This window comes from Bombus vosnesenskii, unplaced genomic scaffold, assembly GCF_011952255.1.
Source record: "Bombus vosnesenskii isolate JDL3184/JDL3185 unplaced genomic scaffold, Bvos_JDL3184-5_v1.1 scf7180000013314, whole genome shotgun sequence".
Classification (NCBI taxonomy): domain Eukaryota; kingdom Metazoa; phylum Arthropoda; class Insecta; order Hymenoptera; family Apidae; genus Bombus; species Bombus vosnesenskii.
The window spans coordinates 469,851-487,957 of NW_022882960.1; the positions used below are offsets into that span (position 1 = coordinate 469,851).

An 18,107-nucleotide genomic window follows, 5' to 3' on the forward strand; every position below is an offset into this window, starting at 1 on the left:
CTTAAATAATTTAGCTTCACAGCTTTCGTTAATGAGTTACCACCTTTCTCCTAACATAATCCAGTTACGTAAAAGCTAGGCTTCCTACGATATTCTAAATAAATTCGCATTCGTATCTAGCGCAATAACAACTACGCGAATTGTTCACGCGACAAAGCAACAATGATTGTCCGAACCGTGGACACACGACACGAAAAAAGAGCATTCCGGTTCAGCGGCTAGGAACATTTACGTCATCGTGCTCGTCGGTGCACGATGAGGAGGAGCACGAAATGCTCAGGGTGCACGATTTACAGGCGGCAATAATCGTTAAAAGATGTTTACAATGTGTAGAGGTAGGCTGTTACGCGAGTGAATTCAGCGCGACAACGAGCCACACGGAATCTAGACACGCGAGACGAGTGATATCAATGAAAGTATCTGTCGGGGATAACGATAATGCGACGGGGTTATTACACCCTCGAGGCCGATCCCTAGACGCCCTTTCGCGTGGCCAACTGATTTTTATCAACGCGCGCGTTACGCCACCAATTTCTTATAATACTCATCGACGGTAAGAGACTGGAACGGTAAAGAGAGCATACTCTCGAAAACCTAACGACCCGTGGAGAACACAGCAGAGAATCGTGTGCTATCTCGGCGATGCACGGATTAGGGGTAGAAAATGATATCCACATATGTGAGTCCGGATGTCTGTCGGACCACGGTGACGAATGCGCTCGCAATGGGAAAAGGGCAGCTCCGCTAAGAGACCACACGTCTTTCGTCCCAAATGGCGCTCTGATGTTTCACTACCTCTGAGTCTTTCGGGATTCCTTCCTGCTTCCTCCTACCATAGCGAGCGATACCCATTAAATGGTTTAGCTTTTGACGAATTTATTATCAACAATTTCTATATATCACGTACGCTTTATTTTTGTTTACATTCCCTTTAATAATCCTACGTACTGTTAAAAGTACTCGGATGATACTGTTTCCTATAACCTGTTATGACTACCGAATTTAGTGATACTAGATACAAGAAAACAAAAAATAAAGCGAACACACAGAAAAAATATCCTTTTCATCGTAGACTTAAAGTGAACCGTTTGACGATGATATTCACCGGGAGAGCTAAAAGCATTCCTCGACGCGTGTATGTAGGTTAAAATCTGTTGATATACAGCACGCACGTGGACTTCCTTTCGACCGGGCCACGTAAGCTTAGCTTCCTGTTCTTTTTTGACGACGACCCCTCGGCTTCGCGTCTGAAACGATAAGAACCGAATGGTGGTGGGGTTAATGTGCGTACACACCACGGGATGTCTACCAATTTCCGGGTTCACCTAATGCACTTATCAACCGGCTAGAAAGGATCGGAGAGAAAGGCTGCGAGATGGGAAAATAATTGAGACGCGGAGACCGCGTTGGGGAGGATCGACGGAAGTCGGCAAAGCCTCGTGTAAACCGGAACGAATCATAAAAGCGTGGAGAAATTAATGAGAACGAGGCGATTTCAAAAGAGAAACGAATCGGGCGAAAAATTATCTTGACCCCGAAATACGTCGCGAGGAATACAACACGAAATCATCATGTGAAATGAACAACGATAAAAATGTTACGTCATTGATTATTCGAACAAACGTGTTTTTAGCTTAACTGACTCCTTTTCATCTAACGACTGATCGAACAATTCCTACTTACGGTAAATAGTAATAGCGAACGTATCGTTGTTTCGTTTTCGTCGATTTAGACTCGCGCAATTATGCATGAATTCCATCGTAGCGCTAATCGCCTTCAAACTCACCGTGTAACATTAGAAACAACGCTGAAATATTCAGGCCGATTCATTAAGCTGAAGACAAAGTTAGCCGTGTTTAATAATTCCCCGTCATATTTAAATAACAGCCGTTCAGAACTTGCGAGCTTTCGACGTTACACGCTTTAACCTCAAGCGAGAGATAGATAGAGGGACAAATTGCGTCGAGACGCATCTCCAGTCTCAAAAATTGAATTTATTCGACATCGCCTCACTCTCAATTATGCACCAGGTAATTTCGACGCGACGCGTCTATCACGGTTCTCGATACTAACTTCGTAACACGAGGCTAACTTCCCCCGGCTTTTCTTTGGCAATTAAGAATCTTAATTTGAAATACGCGTGGTCTACGCTCTGTCGTAGGCCGCTCGCTGCGACCCCTAATCCAATAAGGAGCACCAAAGCACGAATTACCTACGAATCAACGAACCTACGAAATCTTGTCGCCGTAATTGGAAAGTATCCAGTGGCGATGACACCCCTAAACACGGGTCTACGAATCTTCTTGCGTTCCGGTGAAAGGATCTCGGAAATGAGCGCACCACCGAGTTTCTGACAACACTGATTTTATTTCTAACATCGTGAAAGATACCGTGGCCCTTACATTCTGTTTGTAAGGCAAAGGTTTAACTGTTTCACCGGGATATCTCTCGAAGACTATAGTTGTTTAGTAAGGTATAGGAAAAGATTCAAACTGCAAAAGATATAAGATAAACTGATACGAATACACTTATTACTCTATAGACCCACGTATTTTAAATTAGCCGATGTGCTTTCTTTCGTTTCTTTGAATTCATAGAATGCTAGCGGTCCTAACCGTAGTAAATTAGACGAGAGAAATTTGTCAACGAGAGGAACACGTTTACACTTAAATTACTGAGCGCAAAGTTGCCAGTCAATGTGTTAACGCGTAACGAAATATAAATGCACATAGTTTATCTTTACATAGAGTCGGTTACAAACGATTCTCGGCATTGGAATTACAAGTACAGTTCAGCGTGCGATTAAATTATTCCGACTCGGTGAACGTTTCCACGATCCGGGGGATGGAAACGCTTATTTATTCGGTAAATCCGGGAACGAGCGACGGCGAGAATAAACGTCGCTGACAAAAACAGCGTGCCAGAGCGCGTGTACGCTTCGTGAAATTAAGTTACCACTGCCTCGTTATTCTCGTGAGACTCGAAATAAAGTGGTGGGGACATCCGCAAGGATTGAGTTACCGTCCACTTAATTGACCGCCCGCAGAAACGAGAAGAGGACACTGATTGACAGTGAGATGCAGCTGTCATCGAGGTCCGACCTCGAAGAAGGGTGTCCGCAAACGATTTAATTGGTCTTTAACAGCGAAATCCTAAAGCTCCATGATTCGGTTAGGAAAGAAGTAGGATAGAAAAAATAGAAAGAGAATGCAACTATCGGCTCGCGTTGCCACGTAACAACTTCTTTAGGATATCGTAACTGGATACTAACTGAACTGAAATCAATTTATCAGTAAAAGTTCTTTACAGAGGGAGATGCGATGAAAATCATGCAGAAACGACACTACGTAGAGATACATTTGACAATCATTCAGGCAATTCCAGGCAATATGGAAATCTACTTTAGGCATCATAAATGCAACGTGATACCATGATCCTCGTACTTGTACGAGGCAACCAATAACTCGGTCGATTCAGCGGCAACGTCATCATTCGCCGTCGTCGAATTTCTCGGATTACATAAACCCAAATAATCCCATGAGTCATTCTAATTCTGGTTCCATCGGGATTGCACCGTTTCCTTCCCCCAGTTTTCTGTGTCGCATCCGATCGTTCTTTTGCCTTCATTCGAGCATGTCCTAAACGTCGCCTCTTTCCTGCTCGACCGTCTACCGTATAAATAGCCATGGCACGTGTATCGTCTCGGACGCACACGGTGGCCCACTTTTCCCCTTAGCCTCACTCGAAATTAGAGAACTTTGACGATCGCGCTTTTTCATTTTCCACCACACGGATAACCATCTCTCGTTCGCGCGGTTTTACACCCTCGATTTCTTGGTTTTATCGTTTCCAACGATTCCAGGACGTCTACAATAAGGAAAATGGCACTTTTCCTCGAAAATAAACAAGAATTACGTCATCAAGAGGCATGTTCGTTACAGAATATCTTAGAACCGACGATAGACGTGACGACAGTCGTTTTGTTCACATATAAAAGCACGGTTTAAAAATAAATATAGGGTCGACATATAGGATACGGTAGTTTGGTACAGATAAGATCACAAAAAATTGTACGGCCCAGGTGTAACATATTTATTGCTCTAATTGCAACGTAGTAGTAAGGTAACATTTTAACTTGGATACTCAACAAGGGAGCCAGTTCAGGAAGGACTGTAACGCGTTTCATAACGACAGCTGCACTCCCAGGTATATAAATAATGCAAATGGTTGAAAAAATCGTGGTAATCAAATGCGCAATTATAAACGTACCACGGGATGATTTTGTTTTAACACGTTGACTGCCACGCGTGTTTTCAAGGAAATCTCCGTCAGGCCACGCGTACAGCAGTACCAAGCGTTCTCTGCTAGGTGCTCCCATCGATATTTTAGTAATGCGAATCACTCAAGTGGTGGTCTCAAGAATGATCTTTCGTTTCATTTGTTCGCAACATTAAAACCAGTAGCTGTTGTTGAATATAATGAAGAAAAGTGTGGTATAGATTATTCCGACCAAATGGTTTCTTATGCCACCACGATTAGAAAAGGAATCAAATGGTACAGAAAACTTGGTATTCAATTCTTTCTGGGAATTTTTGTTGTAAACGCTTTGACGGTTTACAAAATTGCAACAAGAAAAAAGATAAATATTAGAATATTTAGACAATTATTAGTTGCAAAATTATTAGGGTTGTCTGAAAATACAAAAAAGAATCAAGGATCAAGCGAAACATTAATTTTCGTCTTCTCGAATATCATTTAAAACAGCCTGCATATTTTTCATCATAAAAGAATCTCATTTACCCAAAAGAAAATAAAATTTTCAAAGTTTGATGCCAAATAAAAATTCCAACGCCGAAAAATAAATAAACTGGTTGATATCTCGACACGGCACGTCACGTGAAAAGCATTCCATAGAGGTCCAATAGTTCTCCACGTTGAATACAACTGCGTTTCCAACCCGACACGAAGTTCCCTCATATCGCCACGTAATAATGGTGTCAGACAGATCTGATCTGACGGATCACATCCGCGAAACCGGCCGATTTCGCTGGTACCGCGATCGAGCTGTCGCTCGTCACCGACTTCCACCGTCCCAGATCTCTCGTTCACGATTCATTTTTACAGGACAACGACATCCAACGGCATGGTCGTCGACGTGCTTGTACACGGTCACAGAGGTAATGAGAATTGTTGCACTTCCACCGCGCGATTGTCATCCAGGACCGCACAAAGTTGAGGTGCCGCGAGATACGAAATACATTCTGTCGTTGGAAATTGAAAGGAGGACGAACATTTCGGAAAAATAATTCAATTTAAGCCGTGCTATGTTTTTAGTAATTTTCTAGACGTTATTCCTTTGAATCATTCTCGGCTTAATCATGTGTTTGTATCGTTGAACAATTTCTTAAGTTCCTTCTCGTCTCGTCTCTTTTATGCTAAAATTTTTCTTAAAACATTGAAATATTTTTTATTTATTGAAACAAGAACAAGATTACGGCATAAAAAGATGGAAACATAGTAAGATTAAAACGTGTCTGAAAATAGAAGCATAAGAAGTAATTCTGTTAGTTAGCCTGCTTGCAGTAGATTGTACCGTTTATGGTCAGACAAGAATATTTTACTGGCTATAACCAGACGTGTTTTTCACTACTGATTCTTGCATTTCTATCGTATTTTTGATCACGTAATTGATCTGTAGAAGCAAATATTATTACGCGAACTTTGATACAAAGCAAAATTTACTATTACGTACTTAGATAGAAAATCTTCTACTTAAATGATTACAATTTGTAATAACATTAAAATTACTGTAGCCACAAAACAATACAAACATCATAGAACATCGAAACAATATTTTCTCTAAAAATAGAGATCCTGAGGCTCTTTTACCGGAAGTTATACGTTCCTGGGATCTCTTATCAGATCCATCTATGGGTATAAAACAGCTAGTACGAACGTATACCCATTCAAATGACCAACGAGTATCGCGCAACGATGGTGAAACTACGTGTATCTCCTGTATTAATATTGTTCGCAATTTGCGGTGTCAACTTGGTGGAACCATTAGTAAAGGAAAGCTTGTCCAAATTTTTAGGGTCCTTGGCGGGCGTTAAACAGTACCTTTCTCCTTAATTGATTTATTTACGTCGATTCATTTGAATATCGCTAGTAAATAAGCATATATATGTATATTTATAATTATTGTCGCAGAGTGAGGATTCCGGAATTGTTAAACCAATTGTGCAATGAATCGCAAGGCTCAGATACAGTTCGTCGAGATGCGTGTTACGGATGCTTCTTCCGGGCCTCTAGTCAAACCGTTGGATATCCTTTATTGGTGACAATGTCTAATTGTGCTTATATTTATCTCAATAATACCGATTATGGTCACTGTCAACAGTACTTGAGCGTAAGTTTTTGAACGTAGCTTTATTTAGAGCGTAAAATTGATTAAACTTCTTGTACCTTTGTAATAGAACGCTACTGGTACAGCAAATTCAAGAACGAATCCTACGACGATATACTGCACGTTCCTCGAGTGCGTTCGACAAGTGAACAAGGATAATTTAGTGAGTAGATCGTTCAATTTCACCCTTGAGATACTTTAGAATTTCTTTGCATGCTTTTGTACAGTAAACAATAAGACAACTGCGCCTGGCTACTTCGGTTCGATAATTTATAAATTCTATTACTGCACATAAAAATATAAAAAGAAGCAATTGTAAACAGGAAGCACGAATCAAACTGAGAACGTCACCAAGCTTCAAGATGATTTCCAGACGAGTGCCATTATTTTATTTAAAATTATACAAGAAATTATCGAAAGCTGTTTGCGTCATCCGAGAACAGAATTCAGATTCGAACACCGTGAGGCCTGGAGCGGAACCTATCGATCCGAGACAGCAAAAAATTAAATCACAAAAATTTATTATTTCAGAGAAATCAAATTGTACATAGAAACCTATAGTGAAAATTTTGTACATATCATCCGACTTTTCAAAACGTCTACACAACGAAATCTAGTAAGTAGACGTATCCAATTCTGTACATATGCGTATTACAATTTCATAATACGTGCTTCCGCTTTATACAAGGATTGCATTCGGCTTTAAAGACCACTGCTGTAAATATAGCAACGCTTCAATTTCAATCCATGAAGAAGTCAAATTTTTCGCCAAAAAATTTGCAAAGAGACTTCGTTATCGCGAGAAATTGATCTCTAACAGATAATCGTTCAACCACAAACGTTCTGCACAGCTCAGAGAATGCGTCGGCGAAGCCATACGAATGTTCCCCAATTTCAACCTCACAGATGTCAAACTAGCTCAATTATACGTGAATACCACTGCGTGTGTGCTGGCGAAAACTCGTTGCTCTCAAATGAACCCAATAACAGGGGAATTTCAAGAAGACGATCTCGCTAATAAGCTGCATATACCTACGGTCAATGCGTTGCTGGTCAACACGGATTACAACATGAACATCGTGCAGCTGCCATTTCATTCCACTTCTATCGACCTTTGCGCGAAATATAGGAACTACGAACAAGCCAGCTGGTCAAACGTCGTGTGCTGATCGAAAATTGTTCACCTAGCATGCTCCAGAAACTTGGTGCTACCGTGACCAATTTTAATTTACGATTAAAGAAATTTACCACGAACATTGTAATCCAATTCGATTGATAGAAACGAATAAAACGATAAAATAAATTTATATAGAAATAAAGAAATCATTCTGTTAGTATGTAAATCGCAGCTAACTATTTTCATAATTTATTAGCATGAACTTAGAGCGAGCAAAGTATGTATGTGACTGGCTAAAAGAGCCTTCTTGTGACGTTCGATCCAAGAATAGCTGCAAAAGAAAGGCTTCCTTGTTAAGAGTTTTATGGCTGACTTGGTCAAGTCTATAATTAGCATTTTCTGGAAGCCGGTCGTTTAATTTTTGCCTTTAAGTAATCATCCTTGAAACCAGTTCACTGTCAGAATTAATCACGCCTATGACGAAACCGACACAGCTCGCCATACATCTCGACCAACGTCTCGTGTCAAGGAATTTTTCTGACGACTTTAACGATTTCTACTTAGGCTTGTCGATAAACTGGATCGAAGCTAGATTTAAGTATCGGTTACCACGGTGCCATACACAACGGACACAGAACGGTCCGATGCAATTTCCATTTTATGAGTTAAGTTAATAACAGTTACACAGCGAGCCGCGATGACACGGAAAGATAGAGTATAATAGAGATTGAAAATGACACGAGTCATCTAAGTGCAAATCGTGGCAAACCGTGGCGGTTGTGAATCATCGCTTAAAACAACCGTCTAACAGGAATGCATAAATCTATCATCAACGATCTTGTATCCTCGTAAATTCCTTTCCTCTTTTTCTGCCGTAAGAAAAGCTCGACGGTGATTCTTGATGATTTCTGTCGCAAAGCCATTTCCATTAGCTTTCATCATCGATTATTATAGAACACCGATGAAACATACAAGGAACCGTGTCAATCGTAGAAAATTGTCTGCACAAATACACTTGACAAATATTATAGACAATTTTTGCGAATTAGAAATATTTTGAATTTTATTTCAAATTTTACCAATATAATCATTACAGTCGAGTCTCGTAACAGTGATAATAAAATTTCAAAACGTTTCGTATAACACACATAATACATTCATAAAAGGTACCTACAAGTGTTTGAATACTTTTGTGAACCTGTGTAGCTTCGTCCGTCGTTACGATTTCAGTCAACGGTCGTGCAAATTCGCAAACACGCCGGAGCAACGTTTCTCCAGGTTGTCGTCGAGTCTTTATTTACCTTTTCGCCAAAAGTGGCGGACCAGACGAAAGAGAGGTGCACTAGGCAAGCAAAAAATTCGAAAAAAGATTTTTCTCTTCGTTCGAATGAGCACCGACGAAGTTGTGGGTGTAGAGATTTAAAGCAAGCAGGAGCAACCGAATCGTCGCAACGAAAAATAGACACTTTCGAACAAATGTCGCTATCTTTCTGGTATCATGGCTAATGTAATCTCGAGAGAGTCGTAATAGCAACGAAAGAATGTACGAATAGCGGCGTAAATGGGCAAACGTATCCCAGCCGATTCATCGGCGCCGAGTACCAGATACGAACGCTAAAAGAACGTTTACGATATTACTTATCCCGTAAAGTGATCGTAACGAAGCGGCCAATAAACAACCTTACGACAAATTATATAGTAAAAGAACGAGAAACGACTATGTAAACTTGGATATATCCGCTAGACTTGCACGAGCCAAGTTATCGCGGTTAAAGTTTTTTAGAGGTTTCCTACAATAGGTTCGATTTTTGCCAGAAGCATTCGTCAGAATTTGCATCCATTATCATCGTAGTATAACACGCAAAAAGAATATTCCTGCGTTGTAAAATTCTCCTAAAAAAACAATCCTAATAATATTTCAATAGATTTGGACAGAGTAATCGACTGAATGAAACCGATATTTTGCAAACAGCGTCATTCACCGACAACGTTTAGCTCGTAGCGATATTTACATTTCCGTGCGCGACAGCCGCGTTACACTCGCCAACAAATATCCGGATATTCGACGGTAATCGGATATTAAAGAATCCGGGTATCATCGTCGGCTCAAAGGAAAGGGCTTAAAAGGAACAGCGCATGGACGTTTCCCTATCGCTTCTGTTTGCCAAGGTGAAACTCTCTGGTTAATTCTTTCGAGACAGGGAGAACACAGGGAGGACACAGTCGGAGAAATCGAGGGATCGATTCCGCGACATCGGTGTGCACTCATGTACTTATAAAAAGGGACGAGCAAAACGACGCCGAAAGAACGAGCAATGTGGAGAAGGAGGTGTGGTGGATGGAGAACGAAGAAAAGAAGCGACGAAGATGAAGGGAAGATCGGTCCATTGCACAGAAGCGACGCTCCACTTAGCATCTTCCTCGAAATAATTTGAAATATGCAAATACCATGGGTGCACACGCGCTCGCGTGTCGGCACACGAGTCTAGCCGTGTGCGTGCGCTGTACCGCGGCCGTGTTTGTGCACTCTGTGTGTATCACGAAAGAGAAGAGACCAAGATGCGAGGGAGAAGACAACGTATATTCCAGTGGCTTACGGTTCAGTTCTCTCGAAGCCAATCTAACTTAACATGCAGATGCAGTACGTGGAATCGTAGAGGCGACAGAGAGAGATTTCTGCTGAAGAGTTGGTGTCTGTCTCTCTATGAGTCATTCGTGGCGATAGTACCTTTTCCGTATGATCATTCACCGTTACTGCCTTTAATGTCTTCGCGATTCGAAGGGTTCTTTTAAGACAGGACGTGATTTTAATGAATAAACCATTCGACCGTCGACACGGACACGGATCGATAAAAATTACACGAACGAATCCTCGAGTCAGATCGTCGACTCGTGTTACTAGAGAAAGTAAAACGACCGGATCTTATTACGGAAAAATAAAAGAAAAATAAAGGAAAAGAAAAAGGAAGAAGCTGGCCGCTTTCCTCCCTGGAAAGGAACAAGACATATCATCCGATATTTCGCGAAATTCCTGAGCAGCAGCAATCGATCCCGACACGAGGCGAACTCACGGAAGTGCATCGTTGATTAAATTTACAAGACCGTGAGGTTCTACAGCCATAAGTAATATAATCTGATCTTGTAAAGAGGTCGGGGCTGACTACCCTCGCTGGATTCAGAAACACACTTGATACGTGCTGGCTTGATAAAGCGTGTACCTTCGAAATTAAAGAATCCTTTCTCATCCATCTTGCGCTTACCATGAAATTTCAAACCAGCTCTGATACGGAAACTTTAACATTCAACAAAAATCTTGTTATTTCTCAAATGTTGGATCAGTGGAATTATATTAAAAGCTTCGTTTCTTGCGTTTCTGCCTTTTAAAATTTGTATTTTCTTTACGATCGGAGAGATGAAACGCGTTACGAAGCAAGAAAGATCCCATAAGTTTCCGTACGGATACTGTAGCAATCTTTTCGGTATATTCTGGCTAAACAATTTTACAGACTGTTGCTGTACACACGCGGACAAGGAAACGTGACTCTCGTTTACGAGCGCAGTTCCAGCAGATTATAAATTTATATTGAGTCGTAAACTCTTTCGCGCAAGCTTTAACAAAGTGTCTATTTAATAAACAGGGGTTACTTTCCACGGTTGACCGGTAGAAATTCCATGCGCCGCATCCGCCGCCACGTAGAATATTCATTTTGGAAAGGTACACCAATAAACTGTACAAATAGCAATTCCATTACACGAACAAAGCTCTAACATCATCAGCTAAAACCTCGCCGCGTAAGTACATTTCTCATCAGTCACACAAGATTAAGTTTGCGTGCGACGCGGAGGTTGCTGCACCTACGCACCAGGAAGCCCGAACATCGTTTCTTCCGCTGTTTCTGAAGATTATCTCAGACGATAGCATAACGGATGACCGTTCTATGAAATATCAACACCAAAAGAAACAATCATACGCGTTAAGATCTCTAAACTCAGGGATCTCCAAAAGAACTGTTTATATCAAAATGGCAATTATCTCGTATCAATTAATATCTTTCGAAGGCAATCGTAGGACTAATTGAATAGCTAAACTACGTTTATCCTAAATTCTACATAACATCAAATCTTACCTATAAAGGTGTCATTACCATCCTTTGTTATAATATGTAATCCTTTGTTTCTCAACCATGCAACTCCTACGAACGTAACAATTTCGTTTATTATTTAAGATAACAAAGATACTTCGAGCGAACAAAGTTGACAAGACACCGTGTATAATAAAATTTTTGCTCCAAAAAGGAACGAAAGTTCCAAGCTCAAAGAAATTGTCACGATCTTGCAATTTTCTCATTTCGCGTTAAAAGTCCCATTGCAAGAGTAGTAGCGCCACCGCCACCCATTGCTATTTACTTTAAACTTCCGAATGCTGGAGCTTCCGGGCTGCTCGAAACCAAGTACACGCGTGGTAAACAAACTGGATCGGTTTACAGGGCAAAGCGAGGAAGAGCGTGAAGCAAGAAGAGGGCAGCGCGCCGCGTCGCGTCGTTTGCGCGTGAATCATGCGGGTCGCGATCGGCGTATGTTGCGCAAGCAACGAGAGCTTCATCGCGGGCTGCGGAGGCGTTGCATAAAGCGTGCCGCGGCGCTGAGCCGCGCGACGGCCGGCGGAAAACAAAAACAAGGAGACGAGTCAGCGCGTGGACACGTCATCGAGGCGCGGCACACGCGAAACCAGGACACGCTGCGTGCCTCTCTCGCCGTGATTCCATCTGGCCCGGTTTCTTACACCATCCTGGACATTCTCTCATCCTTAACGAGAACGCCATTGCCGTCAACCGTTCATGAAACGGGAAACGATGCCTGCAAAGTTGCATTTAAGCTTCAGCACGTGGTGGTAATCGTTCTTGATTTTTGTATTACAATCGTGAGATCCAAAAGGTTGTAACGTATTTCGATAGATCATGATATGAAAGATACTGGACGAATGAAGGTACAGAATACGAACAAGCCAATGCTCAGATGTACGAAATCGTAGCTGAGCCTTCGATATCCGAACTATTATGGAGCATACTAAGAGCCTCTCAGAAGGCGAATTGATCAACTTTGCTTTCGATGTTTAGCTTGGATTATGGCTAAATTATTTACGTAATAAACGATGGTCTTTATCGTGTGAAACATAGAATTCAGAATGAAACCAAACGCCTTAGAGTTATGTAATTACGGTAACCGCAACTCCTAATATCGAGTACTACCTATAATCTAATGATACCAGTAGAGAATTAATTAATCGACCACGAGTCTAGTGCTCCTTTCTTGGGATCAAGAGAAGACAAAATTAAGGAGTGTGTCAAGGATACGAAAAACAGTATAAGCTTGATACGGTAATATTCTTGTTGCAAATATCCAACGTATCGAGTAATTCCAAGGCATTCGGAGTCAGTGAAATCGAAGATTTCATCTCTTGTCCCTACGTTTAAGTTGTCGTGTCACTGAATGTACATGCCTTGCAAAGAAGAAAACGGAGTATTTATTACAGAAACAGCGGTAAAATCAATTATTAACACGAAACAGAAGGAACGGTACCGTGTGGCATGCATAAGCTGATGGAAACGCTGGTTTCCAACGCTGCGGTTCAACCTCTTTAGTCATGCCCCATGTGTTGCATGTAATACTGTTACATATCAGCATGGTGTCTAAAGAACAGTTGTACGTCGCTGCATGACACACCGTGTCACAAAAACTGTCCCGCGGCGAACGCGTTTGCATTAAAACAGCATGCAACATTTTCGAAATTCCACGCTTACGCCATGCGTGCACGTAACGCGTAGTCCTTAAACTTTCTCTCAATGAATTTCTTCGATTAACACAACAACCCACGTGCGAATCTTTCCTTCACAACCGGTTCAAGTTGTTATTGACCAAGATTTCGGATCAAAGGTCGAAATAGAGACAGTCGACTTGGAGCCACCCAGATTGCGAACAGCGTTTTGTTCTGTTTGGTTTGGCTATCGAAGAATTTTATTCCGATCATATACAGTGGCGAGCCAATGCAGTCGAGCGACTTTACGGTGCTGCGTTCTTGCTGCGTCACGCGTTTTCCTTTGTTGTTTTCACAATTAAAAACGACGAAGCGAGAACGCAGTGTAAAAAAAGTCGCTCGTCTACACGGAGCCGAAAAAAGCTTAAAAGTTATCACTCGATATTTGTATATTAGTAATTCTTGTAATAATCGTGTTTTACCACGTTAGCAACAGTCATGTACCGAGACACGCAAACCACATTAGAGAACAAAGTGATCAACTTTATCGAGATTAGTGGTTCGATTTCTGAAAAAATTAAATACCGATACGAAAATCAAGAAATTTTCAGAAAACTCAATCGATCAAGTTGATTTCAACACGACTTACATCTGTCTGTTGTTCTTGCTAAATACGTTGAAAGACATCTCTTTACGAAACCTCTTGTCTACGAAATTGAACGATTTTTTGTCCTCCGTTAGAAAAATTTTAATAAATTTAGCTCGATTCGACGAGTAACATTTGTTTGCTCGCGTATCGTATATTCGGAGAATAAACAAGTGTAAACCCAACGATATTTTGTCACGAGCCAAGGATTGACGCGTATTTAGGAACTGTTCGAAATACATAGCAACGAGTAGCATGCGAACGCAAGCGTACGGCTATTGTGACGTTTGGGAAACATGCAACGTGACTACAAAGTACTACACAATGCGCCATCCGGCAAAAACGATATAACGACACGGCATACTGTGTACGCATATTTCCACGTGATTCACGCGACGTTTTTGCTGTATTTTATTTGAACCGTACCGCGGGGTCTTGTCGAGCGCTCTCTCTCTCTCTCTCTTCTTCCTCTCCCTTTCACTCTTTTTGTATTCCATTCCGTTTGTCCACATTCCGTTTCACGTTTTGTTTAATCCACCATTTAATTAATACGCCCGCTTCACCCCCTCCCCCCGCCGCCGATCGATCGTGTTTATCGTCCTAGAAGGAATCAATTTCTTCTGAACAGTCTCCACTGTTTTGCGCTCGATTGTTACGAACGAGTATTACGCAGAGAACCGAGTGAATAATTCCAGGAAAAATGAGACTTGAAGGACCGAACTCGAGGATACTTAATTGGAAGTACTTAACGACGTACTCGCTTGTACTGTGCGAATCGTTAAGAAATCTTTGTTGTTGAATTAGCAGTATCGCCTAGAAACCCTACGAGCCTATTTTTTAATGATAAAACCCTATTTTTCTCTAATAATTATAACGAAACGCACTTAAAATTTGAAATCTTTAATTTCCAACCTTCCGTTTGAAATTTGAAAACCGACCTGTATCTGAACCTTTGAATTTCAATCTCGATACGAATCTCCCGACATCCCTACATTTTTACGATACGATCAATCGTCGATTCAAATATACTTTACGGTAAAACTTTTGCAAGCCGAGACTTTTGTTTCGAAAAGAAAATGGTTACGAATGTTTGTAAATTTATTCATACATTGGCCTCCTTCTCTTTTCCACCTTTCGTCAATAGTGGATATAACGGTTTATCGTACGAGGATTCGTATAATTTCGAACTATCGATTTTAACGACAGCAATCATGAGGAAAGCAGCTCTGTCTATCGAAATGATGTCACGCTGGAAGCTGGCGTTTCCTCACTGACTCTGCTATTCCAAGCACGATGATACTTACGAAATACCGACTAGTGTACGTAATAACGCGCGGTAAGAAGAGGATCACGCTTGTCACACGCATTTATATCGGTTGAATTCGCGGTCAAACGATGATCCCCAAGGATCACACGTGCCGCACGCAACTCGCCAACTCGTTAACCTTTACCTTTACCTTCCCTTCGTGCCTTCAACACGCGCCACCGATTAACACATTTGTATTGCACTTTTAATGCAGTTCGTCTCATTGATAAATAATCGTACTTGTATTTTTTTACGCTGAATAAAAATAATAAATAACACTTTAAGAAAGATATCTTGCTCCCAGTAGCTGACTTCGACTAATTTTAATCGTAAAATCAGGTGTATTCCCTGAAATCAAAATATCTTGCTTCCAGTAGCTAACTTCGACTAATTTTAATCGTAAAATCAGGTGTATTCCCTGAAATCAAAATATCTTGCTTCCAGTAGCTAACTTCGACTAATTTTAATCGTAAAATCAGGTACATTCCTTGAAATCAAGAGTAACCGATACCAAACTAAGAACTACACGCTATATATAAGATTCGCGCAATTGAACGTCAATTTTTTGTATCATGATTGTGTTGAAGATACACTGATCAAAGCTATAAATCAAGACGGATCTCATTTTTATTATATGGCAAACGTGAGCACGTAGGAGAGTAAACGCGGTATTATTCAGCGAAATAGCGAACGAAAAGTCGGCCACGGACAAATAGAGAGACAGACGTCTCGGGTAATGATTTCATTGGACTTTGTGCCGCGCCGATGTAAATATTATCCAGCAGACACTGGTTACAGACCAGCACGCTAAATGAGGAAAATATTTGTACACTAGATAGGAGAGTTTAATCGAAACGTCACGGCTAAATAGCGGATAATATCGATTTTACGATTGCGGAACATCGATGAAATTGGCCTTTTGTCAACCGGTTAAAATAGCTCTATCTTTCGGCGTAAAACCTCCGTTAATGAAATTAAATTTTCCGATACTTGCTATCGCCTCTACGAATACGCGATACGTGACTCTACAAATTCCTTGTTACTAAATCCCAGATTAACGAAGAAAGAAGCACGAATGAAGAATGATTATTTTATCGTATTATACATAATCGATCGTGACAACTCGAAGCTTCGATCCGTTTTTAAAGCCCATTGGTCAACACGTAGCGAGTTTCGGACAATCACAGTTAAGAATTTTCGTACAATATTTAAGCTTATAAATCGAAAAGTTTCGAAAACAAATCTCATAATTGGTTATTTCGGTATATTTGGCAATATACATGAATTGAAATTTTTACGATGAAACATAAGAGAAAATAAACGCTATGATAATAATTTCAAAAATAAATAACAGACGAAAGTATCGTGTTATTTGTTTATTGTCACGAAACAAGAAAATTCGGTCATTGTGCTGCCACCTGGCGGCAAGTAGAGGAACCCGAAGACGCGAACTCGGCTGAAAAATACAGTAAAACCGCGAGATCGAAACTGGTTCGAAACAGGTTCTTCGAACGGAAGTCTTGGCCGCGATCGCTCAGGGACATTCGTCTAATCCAGTCGTGCAATTTGTCTCTCGACGACGACGCGGAACCACCCGGTATCTTTCACCGAAGGAAAACTAAGTGCAGTTTCTAATTCAGCCACGAAACGATGCTTCAGATAGTAAGAGAATCTACCAGCGTAAAAGACGCTGCTTCTTTTCGTTACCCTCGAGTGGACACCGTGGCAAACCGAACGATCTATGCGCTGGTTTCTCGGAAGTTCCTTTAATTGCGCACGGTATCGTTTTGTCACGACCGTTATCTAACGTAGAGCGCGCGAAAATACGAGCCACGTCCATACGGATAATGCGACCGGTTATGCAAATGAAATTGTAACGCGGCTTCGCTTAAATTAAATAATACAAATCGTTGCGAAAATCGTGTACAGGATCATATACATAGGAGGAGCGATTCGAAACGTAAGTGCACGTATCTACGAGATTCTATCGTGATCGAGAATCTTGTTAAGAAAGATGACGAAGCGGATAATCGAAGAGGTGGATTACGATTTAACAATGAGTCGAGAATTTTAAGATGAAGGAGGATTTAGCGTGTTGGTAGATGGTTTTTCTCTGAGATTAGCATTAGTTTCTTGGTACATTGGGCATTGGACCATGAAAGGGAAACGAGTGATCGAAGGAGTGAGTGAGTATCCGATGATGAACTGAGAATTTTAACCTTGATGGGATTGAGTTTAATTGGAAATTTTGTTGATAAATTCTTGTTTGGATTAGCGTGAGTATACATGTGATTTTATAGGAAAATTAAGGAATTCGTAAGCTTGTAACAAAAAACGTACTGCAACTATAGAGATTCGAAAGAAATTTTATTGATCTGCAGCCAAAGACATTAAAAATTTCGTAGTACCGATATAAAATTTCGAAATGAACATTAGCAGAAGTAGCGACATTTCGTAAGTAATGATATCATTGCGGAATTATTCGTCGCTAATAAGTGTCTGTCAACGACATTAATAAAACAAACGCAGGATGTTTCTTTAGCCTGATCTTTGATAAATACACACGATATACTCGTCGCTTAAGAATATTTTAGATCGTGACGAGGAAATTTCTGCACCCACTCAGTTAAAAAAGCTACAATATCGAGCGGATAAAAATATTTTATAAATAAAGAAAGGACACGAATACTTTGCAAATATATCTACGACTCGGTCATCGAAATCCTCGGACAGAAAACGAGGAGAAAAATTCTGCAGTTGAATTATTTTTTGCTACCGATCTTTCCATGGTTCCTGCGTGGGCGCAAGATGGAAATACTTTTAAAAATGCAACCGACCCGTAATTCAATGGACCGGGACAACAAATTTCACGCAGCT

At 40.8% G+C, this 18,107-nt stretch overlaps 2 protein-coding genes across 6 annotated transcripts in view; one reads left to right on the forward strand and one right to left on the reverse strand.

Annotated features, from left to right (window-relative positions):
• Window positions 1-18,107, reverse strand: part of LOC117235193 (3-phosphoinositide-dependent protein kinase 1) — a 407,170-nt gene that overhangs the window by 384,498 nt on the left and 4,565 nt on the right. The gene's annotated exons all lie outside the window — the stretch shown is intronic.
• LOC117235195 lies at window positions 5,971-7,682 on the forward strand. Of its 2 annotated transcripts, none has more exons than XM_033497009.1 (4): window positions 5,971-6,116; window positions 6,211-6,409; window positions 6,477-6,569; window positions 7,258-7,682. In XM_033497009.1, the coding sequence occupies exons 1-4, from the start codon at window positions 5,971-5,973 to the stop codon at window positions 7,573-7,575; spliced, it is 756 nt and encodes a 251-aa protein (XP_033352900.1). In that variant the 3' UTR covers window positions 7,576-7,682. The 2 variants fall into 2 exon arrangements, with proteins under 2 accessions (XP_033352900.1, XP_033352898.1); XM_033497007.1 differs by having other exon boundaries at window positions 6,730-7,355.

Coding starts and splice junctions, on each gene's coding strand:
- LOC117235195 (XM_033497009.1), top strand. CDS start 5,971: ATGACCAACGAGTATCGCGCAACGATGGTGAAACTACGTGTATCTCCT. Junction 6,117..6,210: donor TCCTTGGCGGGCGTTAAACA/GTACCTTTCTCC, acceptor TTATTGTCGCAG/AGTGAGGATTCCGGAATTGT. Junction 6,570..7,257: donor AAGTGAACAAGGATAATTTA/GTGAGTAGATCG, acceptor CGTTCTGCACAG/CTCAGAGAATGCGTCGGCGA.